An 18,024-nucleotide genomic window follows, 5' to 3' on the forward strand; every position below is an offset into this window, starting at 1 on the left:
TCTCTCCAACTGAACTCCAGGAGCTCAGCCCAGTGCTTGTCTGTGTATCCCTGCATCTGCTTCCATCAGCTACTGGTTCTATGATGATAACTAGGGTAGGTACTAATCTGATTACAGGGAAAGGACAGCTCAGGCACCCTCTCCACTATTGCTAGGAGTCTTAGCTTTGGTCATCCTTGTGGATTCCTGGGAATTTTCCTAGCATCAGGTTTCTCCTTAAGCCCATAATGACTCCCTCTGTCAAGATGTCTCTTTTATTGCTGTCCCTCTCCATCCCTCCCCCAACTCAGCCCTCTTGATCCCTCATGTTGCCATCCCCTATCCACTCCCTTCTACCCCCTCCAAGTGTACCCAATAAATCTTAACTATTTCCCTTTCTTAGGGTCCTCCTCCTTTTTGCCTAGCTTCTCTGGGGTTGTGGATTGTGGTCTGGTTATTCTTTGCTTTGTGCCTATAAACCACTTATGAGTAAGCACATATTGTATTTGTCTTTCTGGGTCTGGGTTACCTCACTCAGAATGATTTTTTTCTAGTTTTATCCAATGGCCTAAAAATTTCGTGATGTCATTGTTTTTACTGGTAAGTAAGAGTCCATTGTGCATATGTACCACATTTTCTTTATCCATTCTTTAGTTGAGGGGCATCCGGGTTGTTTCCAGGTTCTGGCTATTATGAATAATGCTGCTATGAACATAACTGAGCATGTGTCCTTATTTTATGAGTAAACATCTTTTGTGTATATGCCCAAGAGTGGTATCATTGTGTCTTGAGATTGATTCCTAATTTTCTGATAAACCATCATACTGATTTCCTGAGTGGCCGTATATGTTTGCACTTCTATCATCAGTGTAGGAGTGTTCTGCTCACTCCACATCCTCTCCAACATAAGTTTTCATCAGTGTTTTTGGTCTTAGCTATTCTAACAGTTGTAAGATGGTATCTAAATGTCATTTTGATCTGCATTTCCCTGATTGCTAAGGATGTTGAGCAATTCCTTAAATGTCTTTTGGCCATTTGAGAGTCTTCTGTTGAGAAATCTGTTTAGATCTGTACCCTATTTTTAAATTGGATTATTTGGCATTTTGGAGTCTACTTTCTTGAGTTCTTTATGTATTTTGGAGACCAGCTGTCAAATGTGGGGTTGGTGAAGACCTTTTCTCATTCTGTAGGCTGCTGTTTTGTCTTATTTACTGTGTTCTTTGTTGTACAGAAGCTTACAAAATTTAGAGGTAAGTCTGGTATATATTGAGCATATATATGAGCCAGAGCTACATATAGAGAGATTTGTTTGCAAAACAAGGAAGAGGAAGAGGAGAGGATGAGGATGAGGGGGAGGAGGAGGAGGAGGAGGAGGAGGAGGAGGAGGAGGAGGAAGAGGAATGTCCAAGATTGGCAGTGCACATCTGTAACTCTAATGATTGGGAGGCTGAGGTAGGATGACTGTAAATTTTTTCCATTTTTGTTTATTAAGAAATTCTCACTCATTGGTGGATTCTAGATATAAAATGAACAATCAGACCACAACCCATAGAACCACAAAGGCTATATATATATATAGCATGGAGGTCCCTAGGACGACTGTGGCTTATTATAAATTTCAGTTTTACTCAATTATTGAAAAAAAATAGCCAAATGAATGGAAACACATGAACTATGAACCAAAGGCTGAGGGGCTCCCAGCTGGATCAGGCCCTCTGAATAGGTGAGACAGTTGATTGGCTTGATCAGTTTGGGAGGCATCTAGGCAGTGGGACCAAGTCCTGTGCTCATTGCATGAATTGGCTGTTTGAAACCAGGAACTTATGCAGGGACACTTGGCTCAGTCTGGGAGGAAGGGACTGCACCTCCCTGGACTGAGTCTACCAAGTTGATCACAGTCCTCGGGGGAGGATTTGCCCTGGAGGAGGTGGGAATGGAGGGTGGGCTGGGGGTAAGGGGAGGGCGTGAGAGGGGGGAGAATAGGGGAACCCATGGCTGATATGTAGAACTGAATGGTATTGTAAAATAAAAAATATATATCATACACACAAAAAAATATATATATATAAAAAAAAAGAAATTTTCTACTACTTGACATACTACCCACAGATCCCCACTCCTTCCACCCCAGTCCTCTCTCCCAAGCTACCCTGCATCCCCAAATCCCCCAAATCAAGGTCTCCCATGGGGAGTCAGCAGATTCCAGCACACACTGAGCCTAAGGCAGGTCCAAGCCCCTTCCCACTGTACCAAGGTTGTGCAAGGCATCACACAACAGGCACAGGATTCCCAGGAGCCTGCTCATGCACCAGGGATGGATACCAATCCCCCTGCCTGGGTGACCCCCAAACAGTTTGAATCAAACAACTGTCTTCCTTATGCAGAGGCCCTAGTCCAGTCCCATGGGGGCTCCACAGCCACAAGTCCACAGTTCATGGGCTTCCACTAGTGTGGCCAGTCATCTCTGCATTTCCTCCCATCACGATCTCAATGTCCCTCACCTGTAGAATCCTTCCTCTCTCTCATCAATTGGATTCCCCGAGCTCAGCCTGGTGCCTGGCCATGGATCTCTGCATCTGCCTCCATCAGTCACTGGACAAAGGCTCTATGATGACAGTTAGGGTATTCGCTAGACCAGTCACCAGAGTAGACTGGTCCAGGCACCCTCTGGATCACTGCCAGCATACCGAGGTAGGGTCATCCTTGTGGATTCCTGAGAGCCTTCCCAGCACCCTGCCTCTTCCTATTCCCATGATGTCATCATCTATCATGATATCTTCCTCCCAGCCTTCCCACTCTTTCCCTGTTCCAGCTTGACCCTCCCATTTCCCTATGTTCTCTTCCCCAACTCCTAACCCTCAGCCACCACCCCACACCCAGTCCACTCATGTAGATCTCATCTACTTCTCCTTTGCTGGGTCATCCATGTGTCTCTCCTAGGGTCTTTCCCTGTCAGCTAGCCTCTCTGGAGCTGTGGTTTGCAGTCTGGCCATCCCTTCCCTCACATCTAGTATCCACTTATGAGTAAGTACATACTATGTTTGTCCTTCTGAGTCTTGGTTAACTCACTCAAATTGTATTTCTAGTTCCATCCATTTGACTGCAAATTTCATGATATCATTGTTTTTACTGGACAGATAAGTTTTTAAATTATCATAAATCTCAATGAGTTTGTGATGAATACTAATTGTTTGAAAGTACAGATTTTTAGGAGCATCATTTATTTTCATTTTTTTTTTCATTCTGGAATCTGACTTGTGTTCATTTTTTGATTGATATTGTACTGAGTCAAATGCCTTGTTCATAGTAACAACATCCACAAAAAGCAGATGCTCATAATGCAAAATAGGGAATGATGTAATTTATAATAAAGGAAAGTGTGAAAAGAGACTGGGGGAAAGCAGAAGATATGTAGAGGAAAAGGCCTCACTGCTGGGACAATATATTCCCCATATCATAGACTGAAAAGAAAGGAATAAAAGTCTTCAAAGTCTGAGCTGGGTGGTGATGGCACACGCCTTTTATCATAGCACTTGGGAGGCAGAGCCAGGCAGATTTTTGTGAGTTTGAGGCCAGCCTGTACTACCAAGTGAGTTCCTGGAAAGGCGCAAAGCTACACAGAGAAACCCTGTCTCAAAAAGCAAAAAAAAAAAAAAAATTCAAAGTCCACAGCAAGGCAGAGGGTAAGAGCCTTAAGGTGGCGGTGGAAGAACTCTTCACACTAACATTTAGGTCCTTTCCTGCACCAAATATACATTTGATTCCTGGATCTTTTCTCACAAGTGAATCCCAATATTAAACATTGAATTTCGTGTAAAAAAACAAACAAACAAACAAACCCCAAAACAAAAAACAACAGAGACCCTCAAATTTGCTTCCCTGATGTAGACATCGTGTATGGCTTGTTGCTATATTTCTTCTTCACTTCTTGGATGCAGTCAAGGTCCTTCTGTGGCTGAGGCAAGCTTGAAATAGCAAACCCCCAAGAAGTATGAGGATCAAGCCAGACATGCCTATCCGGATGAGGTTCTCCACTGTGTGATCCTGGGGTGGTGAGACTAGAAATTGTTGACAAAGACATCAGGACCAACCAAAGCCACTATAAGATAACTGGATTTCTACTCTGAGAGGCCCCCTCCTTGGTATAGAATTTGGCTTTCTGTGTCATGCCCAAACCAGAATTTTGCTTACTCACCTGTCAGGGCTTCTGACATGGTTTGTGGTTGTCTGGTGGTCTCAGGCGCTCCTGAGAAACAAAGACATGTTGGATGTGTGAAGTGCTCAAGAGAACTGGTTCTTTTTGTCCAGTTTCATCTTGTTATTTCCTAGACAGTGATATTAATCCTATCACATAACATCATGAAAATATGAAATGCACCCTTTCTCTGCTGTAGCAGCTTCCTCCAGGTCTTTGGCTTGATTTCTTCAGCCTGACTTACTTTGAGTTCAGAACTTCTGGCTTAGGCACCTCTTTGGAATAGAATTATCTGATTCCAGAGAGCAGAGATGGAAAAGTATGTTCTCACAGTTCAGAATAAAGAAGCCTTCCTGTGCTCCCAGCTCAGTCTGGAGTATAGAATCCTGGAAGCTAATTTCCCAGGAAATTGGTTTGCACCAATTTACCAGCTAAGAACCCAAGGTCCTGCCCAAAATTCTTTTTCTTGGGGACCTATAAATATCAAGTGCACAAAATAGTGACAGACTGGGGGGTTTTCTGCCTGCACTTACCCCAATCAGTTCCCATGATGTTTCTGTTTAACATCTCACTCTCTAATCATCACATTGTTAGTAATGCAAACAATACAAAAAATATGCTCACAACGTACAATAATGCAGACATGTTCTAATAAGTCTGTAACATAAATCAACAAAGAATAGGCCAAAATTGAGCAGTGAAAATATATTACTTGTACCCATGTCTGTAGAGGCTATGTACGCTAAAGAAGAAACAAGTACTTCCATGTTATTAAACCAATGTAATTTCTAACTGCATTATAAATACTTAGCATTAAACCTACAGGTAAGTGTTTCTCTCACCTCCTACCAAAGAAGCTTGTTTTGCCATAGATGATGATGATTTTTGAGATTGACACTGGTCAAAACAGGAATAAGTCACATTCATGTACCCAGTGCTTCTACAATTCAATATGTGTGTGTGTGTGTGTGTGTGTGTGTGTGTGTGTGTGTGTGTGTGTGTGTATTACAGGGTACATTGTAGAAGCGAGGTAGAAAGGTTATAAGAACTAGAGGAACAAGATTCCTGCTACAGAATGGAGTCTTCTAGACATGACATGAAATGTCAAAAGTATGCTTGCCTAAAGAAGGCCTGCATAATGACCACCTGGAATCCAAGTCACTTGCTCCCTCGTACATGCTGGGATCAAATGGACAAACCCGACCAGAAAAACAAGAAGCAGAGACAAACCACATGGTGAATCTGTGATGGCTTTAGATAAAATTGTTTGGAGCAAAGGAAGGAAATGAAAGAAAAAGAAAATCCCAAACTAGGCTCTAGGATCTGTGTGTGTGTGTGTGTGTGTGTGTGTGTGTGTGTGTGTGTGTGTGTGTGTATTACAGGGTACATTGTAGAAGCGAGGTAGAAAGGTTATAAGAACTAAAGGAACAAGATTCCTGCTACAGAATGGAGTCTTCTAGACATAACATGAAATGTCAAAAGTATGCTTGCCTAAAGAAGGCCTGCATAATGACCACCTGGAATTCAAGTCACTTGCTCCCTCGTACATGCTGGGATCAAATGGACAAACCCGACCAGAAAAACAAGAAGCAGAGACAAACCACATGGTGAATCTGTGATGGCTTCAGATAAATTTGTTTGGAGCAAAGGAAGGAAATAAAAAAAAAGAAAAAGAAAAACCCATACTAGGCTCTAGGTTCTGTGTGTGTGTGTGTGTGTGTGTGTGTGTGTGTGTGTGTGTGTGTGTGTGATGTAATAATAATAATAATCACAGGTCAAATATAAGAAGGAATGAGCCGGGCGGTGGTGGCACACGCCTTTAATCCCAGCACTTGGGAGGCAGAGCCAGGTGGATCTCTGTGAGTTCGAGGCCAGCCTGGGCTACCAAGTGAGTTCCGGGAAAGGCTCAAAGCTACACAGAGAAACCCTGTCTCAAAAAACCAAAAAAAAAGAAGAAAAAATGAAAGAAACAGAATAAGAGGAAGAAGAAAGTGTGTAGAAATGATTTCAGTACAACACTCATGTGAAATAATCATGAAAGTTAAATTTGTACATATACATAAACCATATAATATTGTAGATATATTTCTGTAATTATAAATACATGTGAACATAAATAGAATTATATATGTATATGCATAAATGTATAAGTTACCATGAAATTTCAAATATATTTATTTGAAGGAAAAAATTCTTTGTGCAGAAAAATTGTAAAAAACTAGGTGCAGCTCCAGTTGCTGGCCAGCAGGCATGGCTTCTGTGGGTAGGTTCCCCTTATCCAAGATCGCCCAGCGGACCCTGAAATCTACATGCTGTGCCTCCACACCCATCCACTGGAGACCCTCACCACTTCCTGAGACTTAAAGACCAGTCCCCAGCTCCCATCCGGCCCAGAGCTCCCATCTGGACCAGAGGTGAGAGACTGGCGTCATACCCAGGGAGACCTGTCCCTAGGTCCCATACCAGGGCCCCAGCTCTACCTGGGGAAGACCCATCCAACTCGGCCGCAATTGCTGGTCAGCAGGCAGGGCTCCCACAGGAAGGTTCCCCTTCTTCAAGACCCACCAGTGGACCCTGCAATCTACATGCCCTGTCCCCACACCCATCTGTCTGAGACCCCCGCCACTTCCTGAGAATCGGAGACCAGCCCCCAGCTCCCATCTGACCCAGAGCTCCCATCCAGCCCAGAGAGCTCCCCTCTGGCCTAGAGAGCTGCCATCCAGCCCAGAGAAAGAGACAGCTTTCATTGGACAAAGAGCCATCATGGACCAAGAGTAAACTCAGGAGACAGGGAATTGGCCAGCCCTCATTAGACTAAGAATGGCTTTCTGAGCCGGGCAGTGGTGGCGCACGCCTTTAATCCCAGCACTCGGGAGGCAGAGCCAGGAGGATCTCTGTGAGTTCGAGGCCAGCCTGGGCTATCAAGTGAGTCCCAGGAAAGGCGCAAAGCTACGCAGAGAAACCCTGCCTCGAAAAACCAAAAAAAAAAAAAAAAAAAAAAAGAATGGCTTTCTGAGAAGAAGAATCTGCCATCTCTCATCATATCAAGAGTGGCTTCCTGAAATGCTGAATCTGTCAGCTCTGACTGGACCAAGAGCCCTGATAAGACCAAGAATGAATCCATGAGGAGATGGGCAGACATCAAGGCAGAAGTACATACAACAAAATAAAGAGCAATACAGCATCACCAGAACCTAGCCCTCCTCCAACAGCAAGACCTGAACATCAAAAAGTGGAAGAAGCACAAGAAAGCAACCTTAGGAATAGCATCATGAATATGATAGAGGCCTTTAAAGAAAAAAATAAAAAATAAAATTGAGGAAAAGATAAACAAAAAAGTGGATGAAATCAATAAAGAAAATGAAAACCAAAACAAAAAATGGGAAGAACTCTATAAAAAACTAGGGGAAAAGACAAATAAAGCAGAAGAAAACAATAAATACCTTAAAGAAAACCATGAACAAACAATGAAACTGGTGAGGGAAACAGTCCAAAATCTGAAAAGGGAAATAGAAACAATGAAGACACAAACAGAGGGAATGCTGGAAATAGAAAATCTGAATAAACAAACAAGAAACACAGATGCAAGTATAACCAACAGAATACAAGAGATGGAAGAGAGGATCTGTGGTGTAGAGGACACAATAGAGGAAATGGATTCATCAGTCAAAGAAAATACCAATGACAAAAAAAATTATAACACAAAATGTCCAAGAAATCAAGGACACCATGAAAGACCAAACCTATGAATAGTAGGGATAGAGGAAGGAGAAGAATACCAACTCAAAGGCACAGAAAATATATTCAACAAGATCATAGAAGAAAACTTTCCCATCTTAAAGAAAAAAAATGCCTATGAAGATACAAGAAGCCTATAGAACACCAAACAGTCTACATTCCCCCAAAAAGTTCCCTTGCCACATAATAATTAAACAACTTAATGTATAGAATAAAGAAAGAACATTAAGAGCAGCAAAGAAAAAAGACCAAGTGACTTATAAAGACAAACCCATCAGAATAACATCTGATTTCTCAATGGAGACTTAGAAAGACAGAAGGACAAGGACAGATGTAATGCATACACTAAGAGACCATGGATACCAGCCTAGACTAATATACCCAGCAAAACTTTCAATCATCATAGACAGAATGAACAAGACATTCCAAGACAAAGCCAGATTTAAACAATACTTATCCACAAACCCAGCCCTACAGAAAGCACTAGAAGGAAAATTCCAACGAAGGAAGTCAGATACACCCTGGAAAACACAGGCAATAGATAAAGCCACAGCAGTAAACCCCAAAGAAGAGAAGTACACATACACTACCACTAAAAATAAACAGGAATGAACAATCACTGGTCATTAATATCCCTTAATATCAATGGACTCAATTTACCTATAAAAAGATACAGGCTTACAGAATGGATACAAAAGCAGGACTCATCTTTCTGCTGCATACAAGAAACATACCTCAAATTCAAAGATAGACACTACCTAAGAATAAAAGGCTGGGAAAAGTCTTTCCAATGAAATGGTCTTAGGAAGTAAGTGGGTGTAGCCATCCTAATATCCAGCAAAATAGACTTCAAACTAAAATCAATCAAAAGAGATCAAGAAGGGCATTGCACACTCATCACAGGAAAGATCAACCAAGATGAAGTTTCAATTCTGAACATTTATTCCCCAAAAACAAGGGCACCCACATATGTAAAAGAAACATTACTAAAGCTTAAATCACATATAAAACCCCACACATTAATATTGGCAGGCATCAACACCCCACTTTAACCACTGGACAGATCTCCCAAATCGAAACTTAACAGAAAAATAAAGGACTTAACTGATGTTATGACTCAAATGGATTTAATCGATATCTACAGAACATTCCATCATAACAAAAAAGAATATACCTTCTTCTCAGCACCCCATGGAACCTTCTCTAAAATTGACCACATACCTGGCCACAAAGCAAATCTCAACAGATACAAAACAATTGGAACAACCTACTGTGTTCTATCAGCCCACCATGGTTAGATTTCAACAACAGCAAAAACTACAGAAAGCCTACAATCTCATGGAAACTGAATATGCTCAACTGAATCACCAATGAAATCAAGGAAGAAATAAAGAAAGAAATTAAAGACTTCCTACAGATCAATGAAAACGAATATACCACACACTCAAACTTATGAGACACTATGAAAGCAGTGCTAAGAGGAAAATTCATAGCACTAAATGCCCACATAAAGAAGTTGGAAAAATCTTACACTAGTGACTTAACATCACACCTGAAGGCTCTAGAACAAGAAGCAAAGTCACCCAGGAGGAATAGTCGCCAGGAAATAATCAAATTGAGAGCTGAAATCAATAAAATAGAAACAAAGAGAACCATACAAAAAATTAATGAAATAAAGAGTTGGTTCTTAGCCGGGCGTGGTGGCGCACGCCTTTAATCCCAGCACTCGGGAGGCAGAGCCAGGCGGATCTCTGTGAGTTCGAGGCCAGCCTGGGCTACCAAGTGAGCTCCAGGAAAGGCGCAAAGCTACACAGAGAAACCCTGTCTCAAAAAAAAAAAAAAAAAAAAAAAAAAAAAAGAGTTGGTTCTTTGAGAAAATCAACAAGATAGACAAGCCCTTATCCAAATTAACCAAAAATGAGAGAGAGAGAGAGAGAGAGAGAGAGAGAGAGAGAGAGAGAGAGAGAGAGAGAGAGAGAGAATCCCAATTAGCAAAATCAGAAAGGAAAAGAGGGACATTAACAACAGACAATGAGGAAATACAGAAAATCATCAGGTTATACTTGAAAAACCTGTACTCCACAAAACTGGAAAATGTAAAAGAAATGTAAAAGTTTCTGGGTAAGTACCATATACCAAAGTTAAATCAAGCCAGATAAACTATTTAAATAGTCCAATAACCCCTAAGGAAATAGAATCAGTCATTAAAAGTCTCCCAACCAAAAAGAGCCCGGGACCAGATGGTTTCTGTGCAGAATTCTACCAGATCTTCAAAGAAGAGTTAATACCAATACTTTTTAAATTGTTCCACACAATAGAAACAGAAGGGATGTTACCAAACTCCTTCTATGAGGCTACAATTACCCTAATTCCTAAACCAAACAAAGATGCACCCAAGAAAGAGAACTACAAAGCAATTTCCCTCATGAACATCGATGCAAAAATACTCAATAAAATACTGGCAAACAGACTCCAAGAACACATCAAAACAATTATCCACCATGATCAAGTAGGCTTCATCCCAGTGATGCAAGCGTGGTTCAACATATGAAAGTCCGTCAATGTAATACAACATATAAACAAACTGAAAGAAAAAAACCACATGATCATCTCACTAGATGCAGAAAAGGCATTTGACAAAATCCAACACCTCTTCATGATAAAGGTCTTGGAGTGATCAGGAATACAGGGAACATACCTAAACATAATAAAGGCAATTTACAGCAAGCCAACAGCCAACATCAAATTAAAAGGAGAGAAACTCAAAGCAATTCCAGTAATATCAGGAACAAGACAAGGCTGTCTACTCTCCCCATATTTAGTCAACATAGTACTTGAAGTTCTAGCTAGAACAATAAGACAACAAAAGGAGATCAAGGGGATACAAATTGGAAAGGGCAAAGTTTCACTCTGTGCAGACGATATGATAGTATACATAAATGACCCTAAAATTCTACCAGGGAACTCCTACAGCTGATAAACTCCTTCAGTAAGGTGGCAGGATGAAAGTTTAACTAAAAAAATCAGTAGCCCACCTATATACAAATGATAAATGGGCTGAGAAAGAAATCAGAGAAACATCACCCTTTCCAATAGCCACAAATGATATAAAATACCTTGGGGTAACACTAACCAAGCAAGTGAAGGACCTAATAGACAAGAAGTTTATGTCCCTGAAAAAAGAAATAGAAGATGTCAGAAAATGGAAAGATCTCCCATGCTCATGGATAGGCAGGATTAACATAGTAAAAATGGCAATCTTACCAAAAGCAATCTACAGATTCAATGCAATCCCCATCAAAATACCAACACAATTTTTCACAGACTTGGAAAAAAACAATACTTAACTTTACATGGAAAAACAAAAAACGTAGGATAACTAAAAGAATCCTGTATAATAAAGCAATCTCTGGAGGCATCACGATCCTTGACCTCAAGCTTTACAACAGAGTTATAATAATATAAAACAGCTTGGTATTGGCATAAAAACTGACATGTTGACACATGTCGATATGGAATTTGAATTGAAGATGCTGACTTTATTCTGCACACCCATGAACACTTGGTTTTTGACAAAGAAGCCAAAACTGTACTATGGAAAAAACAAAGCATCTTCAACAAATGGTGCTGGCATAACTGGATATCAACAAGTAGAAGATTGCAAATAGATCCATATCTGTTGCCATGCACAAAACTCAAGTCCAAGTGGATCAAAGGCCTCAACATAAATCCAGTTACAATGAACTTGATAGAAGAGAAAGTAGGATGAATGCTTGGCACAGGAGACCACTTCCTAAATATAACACCAGTATCACAGACACTGAGAGCAACAATTAATAAATGGGACCTCCTGAAACTGAGAAGCTTTTGTAGAACAAAGGACATGGTCAATAAGACAAAATGACAGCCTACAGATTGGGAAAAGATCTTCACCAACCCCACATCTGACAGAGGCCTTATGTCTGAAATATATAAAGAACTCAAGAAACTAGACATCAAAATACCTAACAGTCCAATTAAAAAATGGGCTACAAAGCTTAACAGAGAATTCTCAACAGAAGAATATCAAATGGTTGAAAGACATTGAAGGAACTGCTCAACATCCTTACTTATCAGGGAAATGCAAATCCAAACAACTCTGAGATATCATTTTACACCTGTAAGAAGGGCTAAGATCACAAACACTGAAGACAGCTTATGTTGGAGAGGATGTGGAGCAATGAGAAAACTCCTGCACTGTTGGTGGGAATGCAAACTTGTTCAGCCACTCTGAAAATCAGTATGGCAGTTTCTCAGAAAATTGGGAATAAGTCTTCCTCAATTCCCAGCTACACCACTCCTGTGCATATACCCAAGGAATGCTCAATCTTACCACAAGGACACATGCTCAACCATGTTCATATCAGCATTATTCGAAATAGCAAGAACCTGGAAACAACCTAGATGCCCCTCAACTGAAAAATGGATAAAGAACATGTGGCACATATACACAATGGAGTTCTACACAGCAGTAAAAAAAATCATGAAATCTGCAGGCAAATGGATGGAACTGGAAAACATCATCCTGAATGATGTAACCCAGACTCAGAAGGACAAACATAGTACGTACTCACTCACAAGTCGATACTAGATGTGAGGGAAGGGATGGCCAGACTTCAAACCAAAGCTCCAGAGAGGCCAGCTAACAGGAAAAGACCCTAGGAGAGACACATAGATGGCCCAGTGAAAGAGAAGTGTATGAGATCTGCATGAGTGGCCTGGGCGTGAGGCAGTGGCAGAGGGCGAGGAGTGGGGGATGAGAACATAGGGAAATGAGAGGGTTGAGCTGGAACAGGGACAGGGTGGGAGGGCAGGGAGACAGATACCATGATAGATGAGGACATCATGGGAATAGGAAGAGGCAGGGTGCTGGGGAGGCTCTGAAGAATCCACAAGGATGACCCCACCTTGGACTTCTAGTAGTTGTCCAGAGGGTGACTGGACTGGTCTACTCTGGTGACCAGTCTAGCGAACACTTTAACTGTCATCATAGAGCCTTTGCCCAGTGACTGATGGAGGCAGATGCAGAGATCCATGGCCAGGCACCAGGCTGAGTTCTGTGAATCTAATCAATGAAAGAGAGGAGGGATTCTGCAGGCCGGGGACATGGAGATCATGATGGGAGGACATGCAGAGATTACTGGCCACACTAGTGGAAGCCCATGAACTGTGGACTTGCAGCTGTGGAGCCCCCATGGGACTGGACTAGGGCCTCTGGATATAGAAGATGGTTATTTGTCTTGAACTGTTTGGGTGGGGCACCCAGGCGGGGGGATCTGGATCCATCCCTGGTGCATAGGTAGGCTTTTGGGAGTCCAGTGCCTGTGGTATGACACCTTGGTGCAGTGGGAAGGGGCTTGGACCTGCCTAGGCTCAGTATGCCAGGATCTGCTGACTCCCCATGGAAGACCTTGATTTGGAGGATGTGGGGATGTGGGGTGGCTTGGGAGGGAGGGTTGGTGAGTGGGAGGAGCAGGTAGGTGAGATCTGTGGGTGGTATGTAGAGTGAGTATAAAATTTCTTAATAAAGAACAATGATAAAACAAAAAAAATGTACTTTACATTAAAAAATTGCCAGTTATATAAGGTTGAGGCTCCATTCATTATTTATCATTCATTATTCTCAGGTGGAGATGAGGTACTCATTCAGGTACTGCTTCTTTTCAATAAAAATAGACATATTCATATTTCATGTGCTGTAGAATGCTCAGGTGGGGTTGTGAGGTACATTCAGAAACATGCATGTTAGCTTTTACAATAATTGTGACTCTTTTTAAAAGGTTAAAAAAAGAGTCACATCTTGGGATCCACATGACTCTAGACTATCCCGTCACCAGTTACCACTAGCTCCAGGGTGTCCCTGCATTCTGACAAGCCAGCAAAGTTGTGAGAGTAGCAGCAAGATCACGCTGCATGCAGTGCTGTCACAGAAGTGATGGTGAATTTTCCCTTATTGTGATTCTTTCAGGTCTGTCTGTTCCATGGTTCTAGACTTCCTTCTCCGTGTAGCACATATGTTTGGATTTTTCAGGTACCCTCACACCAGATTGTGACAGGACTCTCTGATGTGATCACAGAGCCTGGCTCAGCCCATATTGAGGGATTATGAAGGATCCCAGCAAAGAAGAAGAAAGAAAGGAGGTGCATCTGTTAGGAGAATTGTGCAGAGAAGGTCACCATTGCAGGGACACATAGCTGATCTGCAATAGCAGAAGGACACATAAAGACCACACTGGATCTTTGTTTCCATTCTTACTACCCACCCTGGTTTCTGTTCCTCAAGTCGAGTAGTATCACACATTCTGAGAAATTGAATTCAGTAACCCTAGCTCATATAGCTCACAATCAACCATCACACATCAGGTCCTTTCCTGGGATTCTGTGTCACTTGCAATTACAGCCAAAGGAAAGTTCTGCACTTCCTTACCTGAGACCAGGAGCTCTATGTGGTTACTGGGCACTGACCATGCTTGGGGGGTGCTCAAATAATACCCATAGCATGTGAACCTCCACCTCTGGTTGGGGGTCACAGGACCCACTGTGAACACAGCTCCAAATAGCTCACAGTGTATTTTCTGTGAGGGCAAAGGCCTGGAGAACTTCTCATCTTCCTTCGTTAGAATGAACCTATTATATGCCTTTTGTGAGACACACTGAAAGGTCCCATTTCCTCCTGATGTCACCACAGGGCCGGAAAGGGCTGACAGAGTAATTTTGGTGGGGTAAACTCCCAGGAAGAAATAGGAAGCATGGTAAGTGGAATCACATGGTAAACAATTTACTTTCTTTTGGATTATGAGGACACGCTACAGTGAACATATTCCTTTTCCTCAAGAATGGTCCTCGTGTTGGAGAAGTGTCCTCTCACCTGTCACCACCAGCTCCAGGGAGTCACTACGCTCGGTCCACCCTGTAGATTCGTAAGAGTAACAGCGATATTGTCCTGCATGATGCTTTTCCATGGATGCTATGGAGAACATGGCCTTGTTACCAGGATCTTTGGGAGTTTGACTGTCCCAGGGTACTGAGCTTCCTTCTTTATACAGGAAATATATTTTGGTTTCCCTAGTCCCCTCACACCAGATGGTCACATCATTGCCAGAGGCAATCACAGAACTTGGATCAGCCCACAAGGTGGGTTTCTGAAGGGTCCCTGCAGGGAAATAGGTGAGAAGGAGAGGGGACTTTGAATAGTTTCACAGTAAACATCAAGCATGCTGTTGATCTTGAAATTTACCCTTGATTAGCAAAGGACCAATAATGTCATGGGAATAGTCATTAGTCTCCTGACCTCACCAAGCCCCAGTCTCACTATCCCACCCACCCCCCATTTTCTGAAGAGTGACTCCCACAGTCTCCATGCTGTGTCAGTTATCTCAGGAGCCCTGATTCCACAGACATATCACAACCCTGGTCTTCACTGGGAACATGAGTCAGGTGCAACCTGATTCCACAGAGAGTCTGAGGCTTCCTCACCTGAGACCAGGAGCTCTAGGACGTTGCTCCCTTCTGTCCACACCTGAGGATTATTTATGTAATAGCCATAGCATCTGAAGCTCCACCTCTGGCTAGAGGTCACTGGACCCACTGGAAATTCAGCCAGGAACATCCCACTGTGTGTGTGTCTTGAGCTCTGACGGATGGAGAACTTCTGACCATTCTTAGTTAAAATGAACCAGTCATATCTCTGGCTTGAGGTACAAGAGAGGGTCACAGCCCTTCCTAAGTTTACAACAGGATTTTGCATGGTTGACAGGGTGGGTTTGTTGTAGACTCCTAGAAGAAACACACATGGAAAATTAAAGAGGATCACAAAGCCTGAATTGCCCCCACCCCAAGGCTGTCCTTTGATGGGAGGTAGTGTTAGTGCAGTTTTTTCCTGAGAGTGACATCTGGGGTTAAGATTTCTGGTGTCTACTCACCTGTCACCACCAGGTCTAAGGGGTCACTGTGCTGTGACCATCCTGCAGAGGTGTGAGTGTAACAGTAATACCGGCCTGCTTGCACTTGTGTCGCAGATGGAATGGTGAGTTTTGCCTCGGTGCTGTTGTCTGTTTGAGTCTGTTGGACCCAGGGCTCTTGGCTTTCCTCTTTATATATCACATACTTTTGGGCTCCCAGGGTTTCCTGACACAAGATGGTAACAGGACTCCCTGAGGGGATCACAGAGCCAGGATGAGCCCAGATGGTGGGTTTATGAAGGATCCCTGCCAAAAAGTAGAAAAGAAGGAGGTGCATCTGTTAGGAGAATATCACAAAGAAGGTCACATTTGCCCATGACATCTAAACTGATTTGCAATTTTAGAAGGACACTTAAAGACCTCACTATTCCCTGGATTTTGAGTTCCACTGTTAATTAGACCCCAATTTCTGCACCTGAAGTCAAGCCGTCCCACAGATCTGTGAATCTGAGTTTAGTAGCTGTGCCTGGAGATCACCCACAACACATCAGGTCCTTTCCTGGGATCCTGTGTCAGTTACAATATCATGTAAAGTAAAGTTCTGCACTTCCTTACCTGAGACCAGGAGCTCTAGGTGGTTAGTGGACACTGACCATGCCTGGCGGTGCTCAAATAATACCCATAGCATGTGAACCTCCACCTCTGGTTGGGGGTCACAGGACACACAGTGAACACAGTTCCAAATTACTCAGAGTGTATATTCTGTGAGGGCAAAGGCCTGGACAACTTCTCATCTTCCTTCATTAGAATAAACATGTTATATGCCTGTTCTGACACACACTGAAGGGTTACGTGCCCTTCTGAGGTCACTACAGGGCTGGAAATGGCAGACAAGGTGACTTTGCTTGATTAATATCCTAGGAGAGAAGAGAAGGCCTGCCATGTGGACTTACATGAAAAGATTTTCCTCATTTCTCATATTTGAGAAAAGAACTCTAGGTAAACATATTCCTTTCCTTAAGGCAGAATCTGGAAATGGTAAAGGCCTCTCACCTGTCACCACCAGATCCAGGAAGTCACTTCTTTCTGACATACCATTATTACTTTTATATTCACACCAATATTGGCCTGCATAGTACCATTCAACTGATGAGATAGAGAATGTGGCTTTGTTTTCAGTTTTTAGAAGGGTTGTTGGTATTGGGTAATCTGGACTTCCTTCTTTGTAGAGAACATATTCCTTGGCCTCTAAGGGCCCTTCACAGAAGAATGTCACCTGGTTGCTAATGGCTACCACATTTCTTGGCACTGCCTTGAGTGTAGGTTTAGAGAGAGTCCCTGAAAGAAAATTGGCACCTGCTTTCCAAGAACTCTCTCTCAGATGTAAGCTCTCAGAATTAGCAAATTTCAAGTATCCCCAGCATCACCCCACACCTGCTGCTCTTTATCTCCTCTGTTCAGGAATTACCTGTGGTCCCCACCAAGGATGTCCAAGCTGGGACAGCTTAGAAGACACTCACCTGCCAATACTGGGATCCTGAAGTCCACACTCAGTCCTGCAATAGAATTACCTGTGAATGCTTGAAATTAAACAAGAGCAGGGCCTCTACTCCCAGGTCCCTTCTACAATTTCTGAGACATCCTAATGGCCCAAATCATGGTTGTGAGGTAGATTCCCTCATAGAGGAGAATCCTCTCTCCTCATTTGGCATCTCACCAAGATACAGCAGGACTGTAAGAAAGAGTGTCATGGTATCTTCCAGTTGCCACAGGTGTGCAGATGATTGGCCTCCTTTCCAAACACACACAGACACAAAATGTTGACCTAGGCAGGCTGGTTTCTGCTTCCTGTCATAAGGATGTCTTACTGGCAGTGTCTGAGGAAGAGGAACTGCTCTAACCAGGCGCCTGACTCTTCTTTTCTTTCTGGTGCTGTGATGGGATGGGCTCCAGAATTTGTGGCTTTTGTATCTCTGTGGGTCTTTATTTTTTCTTTTTGTTTTTTTGACAGGACCTCTTAAAATTCCTGTGGGTCTCAGGCTCCTCCTCCTTCTCCCTCAGCTTGCTGTGTGCTGGGATTAAAAGCCCAATCTGATTGTGGTCTCTTCCTGCAGAACATCTCCACTGTAACCCTCTACGTCTGCCTGTATGTTCCCACTCACCACAGACCAG

The 18,024-nt window shown here is 42.7% G+C and overlaps 1 protein-coding gene across 1 annotated transcript; it reads right to left on the reverse strand.

Annotated features, from left to right (window-relative positions):
- Positions 1-14,190: 14,190 nt before the first annotated feature.
- On the reverse strand, positions 14,191-17,807 carry LOC121826104 (leukocyte immunoglobulin-like receptor subfamily A member 6). Its single transcript, XM_076568780.1, has 5 exons — positions 17,570-17,807; positions 17,373-17,408; positions 15,874-16,158; positions 15,428-15,727; positions 14,191-15,104 (listed from the first exon to the last, which is right to left on the reverse strand). Exons 1-5 carry the CDS (start codon positions 17,601-17,603, stop codon positions 14,782-14,784), a joined length of 978 nt encoding a protein of 325 aa, XP_076424895.1. The 5' UTR covers positions 17,604-17,807; the 3' UTR covers positions 14,191-14,781.
- Between the last annotated feature and the right edge of the window lie 217 nt (positions 17,808-18,024).

This window comes from Peromyscus maniculatus, chromosome 1, assembly GCF_049852395.1.
Source record: "Peromyscus maniculatus bairdii isolate BWxNUB_F1_BW_parent chromosome 1, HU_Pman_BW_mat_3.1, whole genome shotgun sequence".
NCBI classification, from domain to species: Eukaryota; Metazoa; Chordata; class Mammalia; order Rodentia; family Cricetidae; genus Peromyscus; species Peromyscus maniculatus.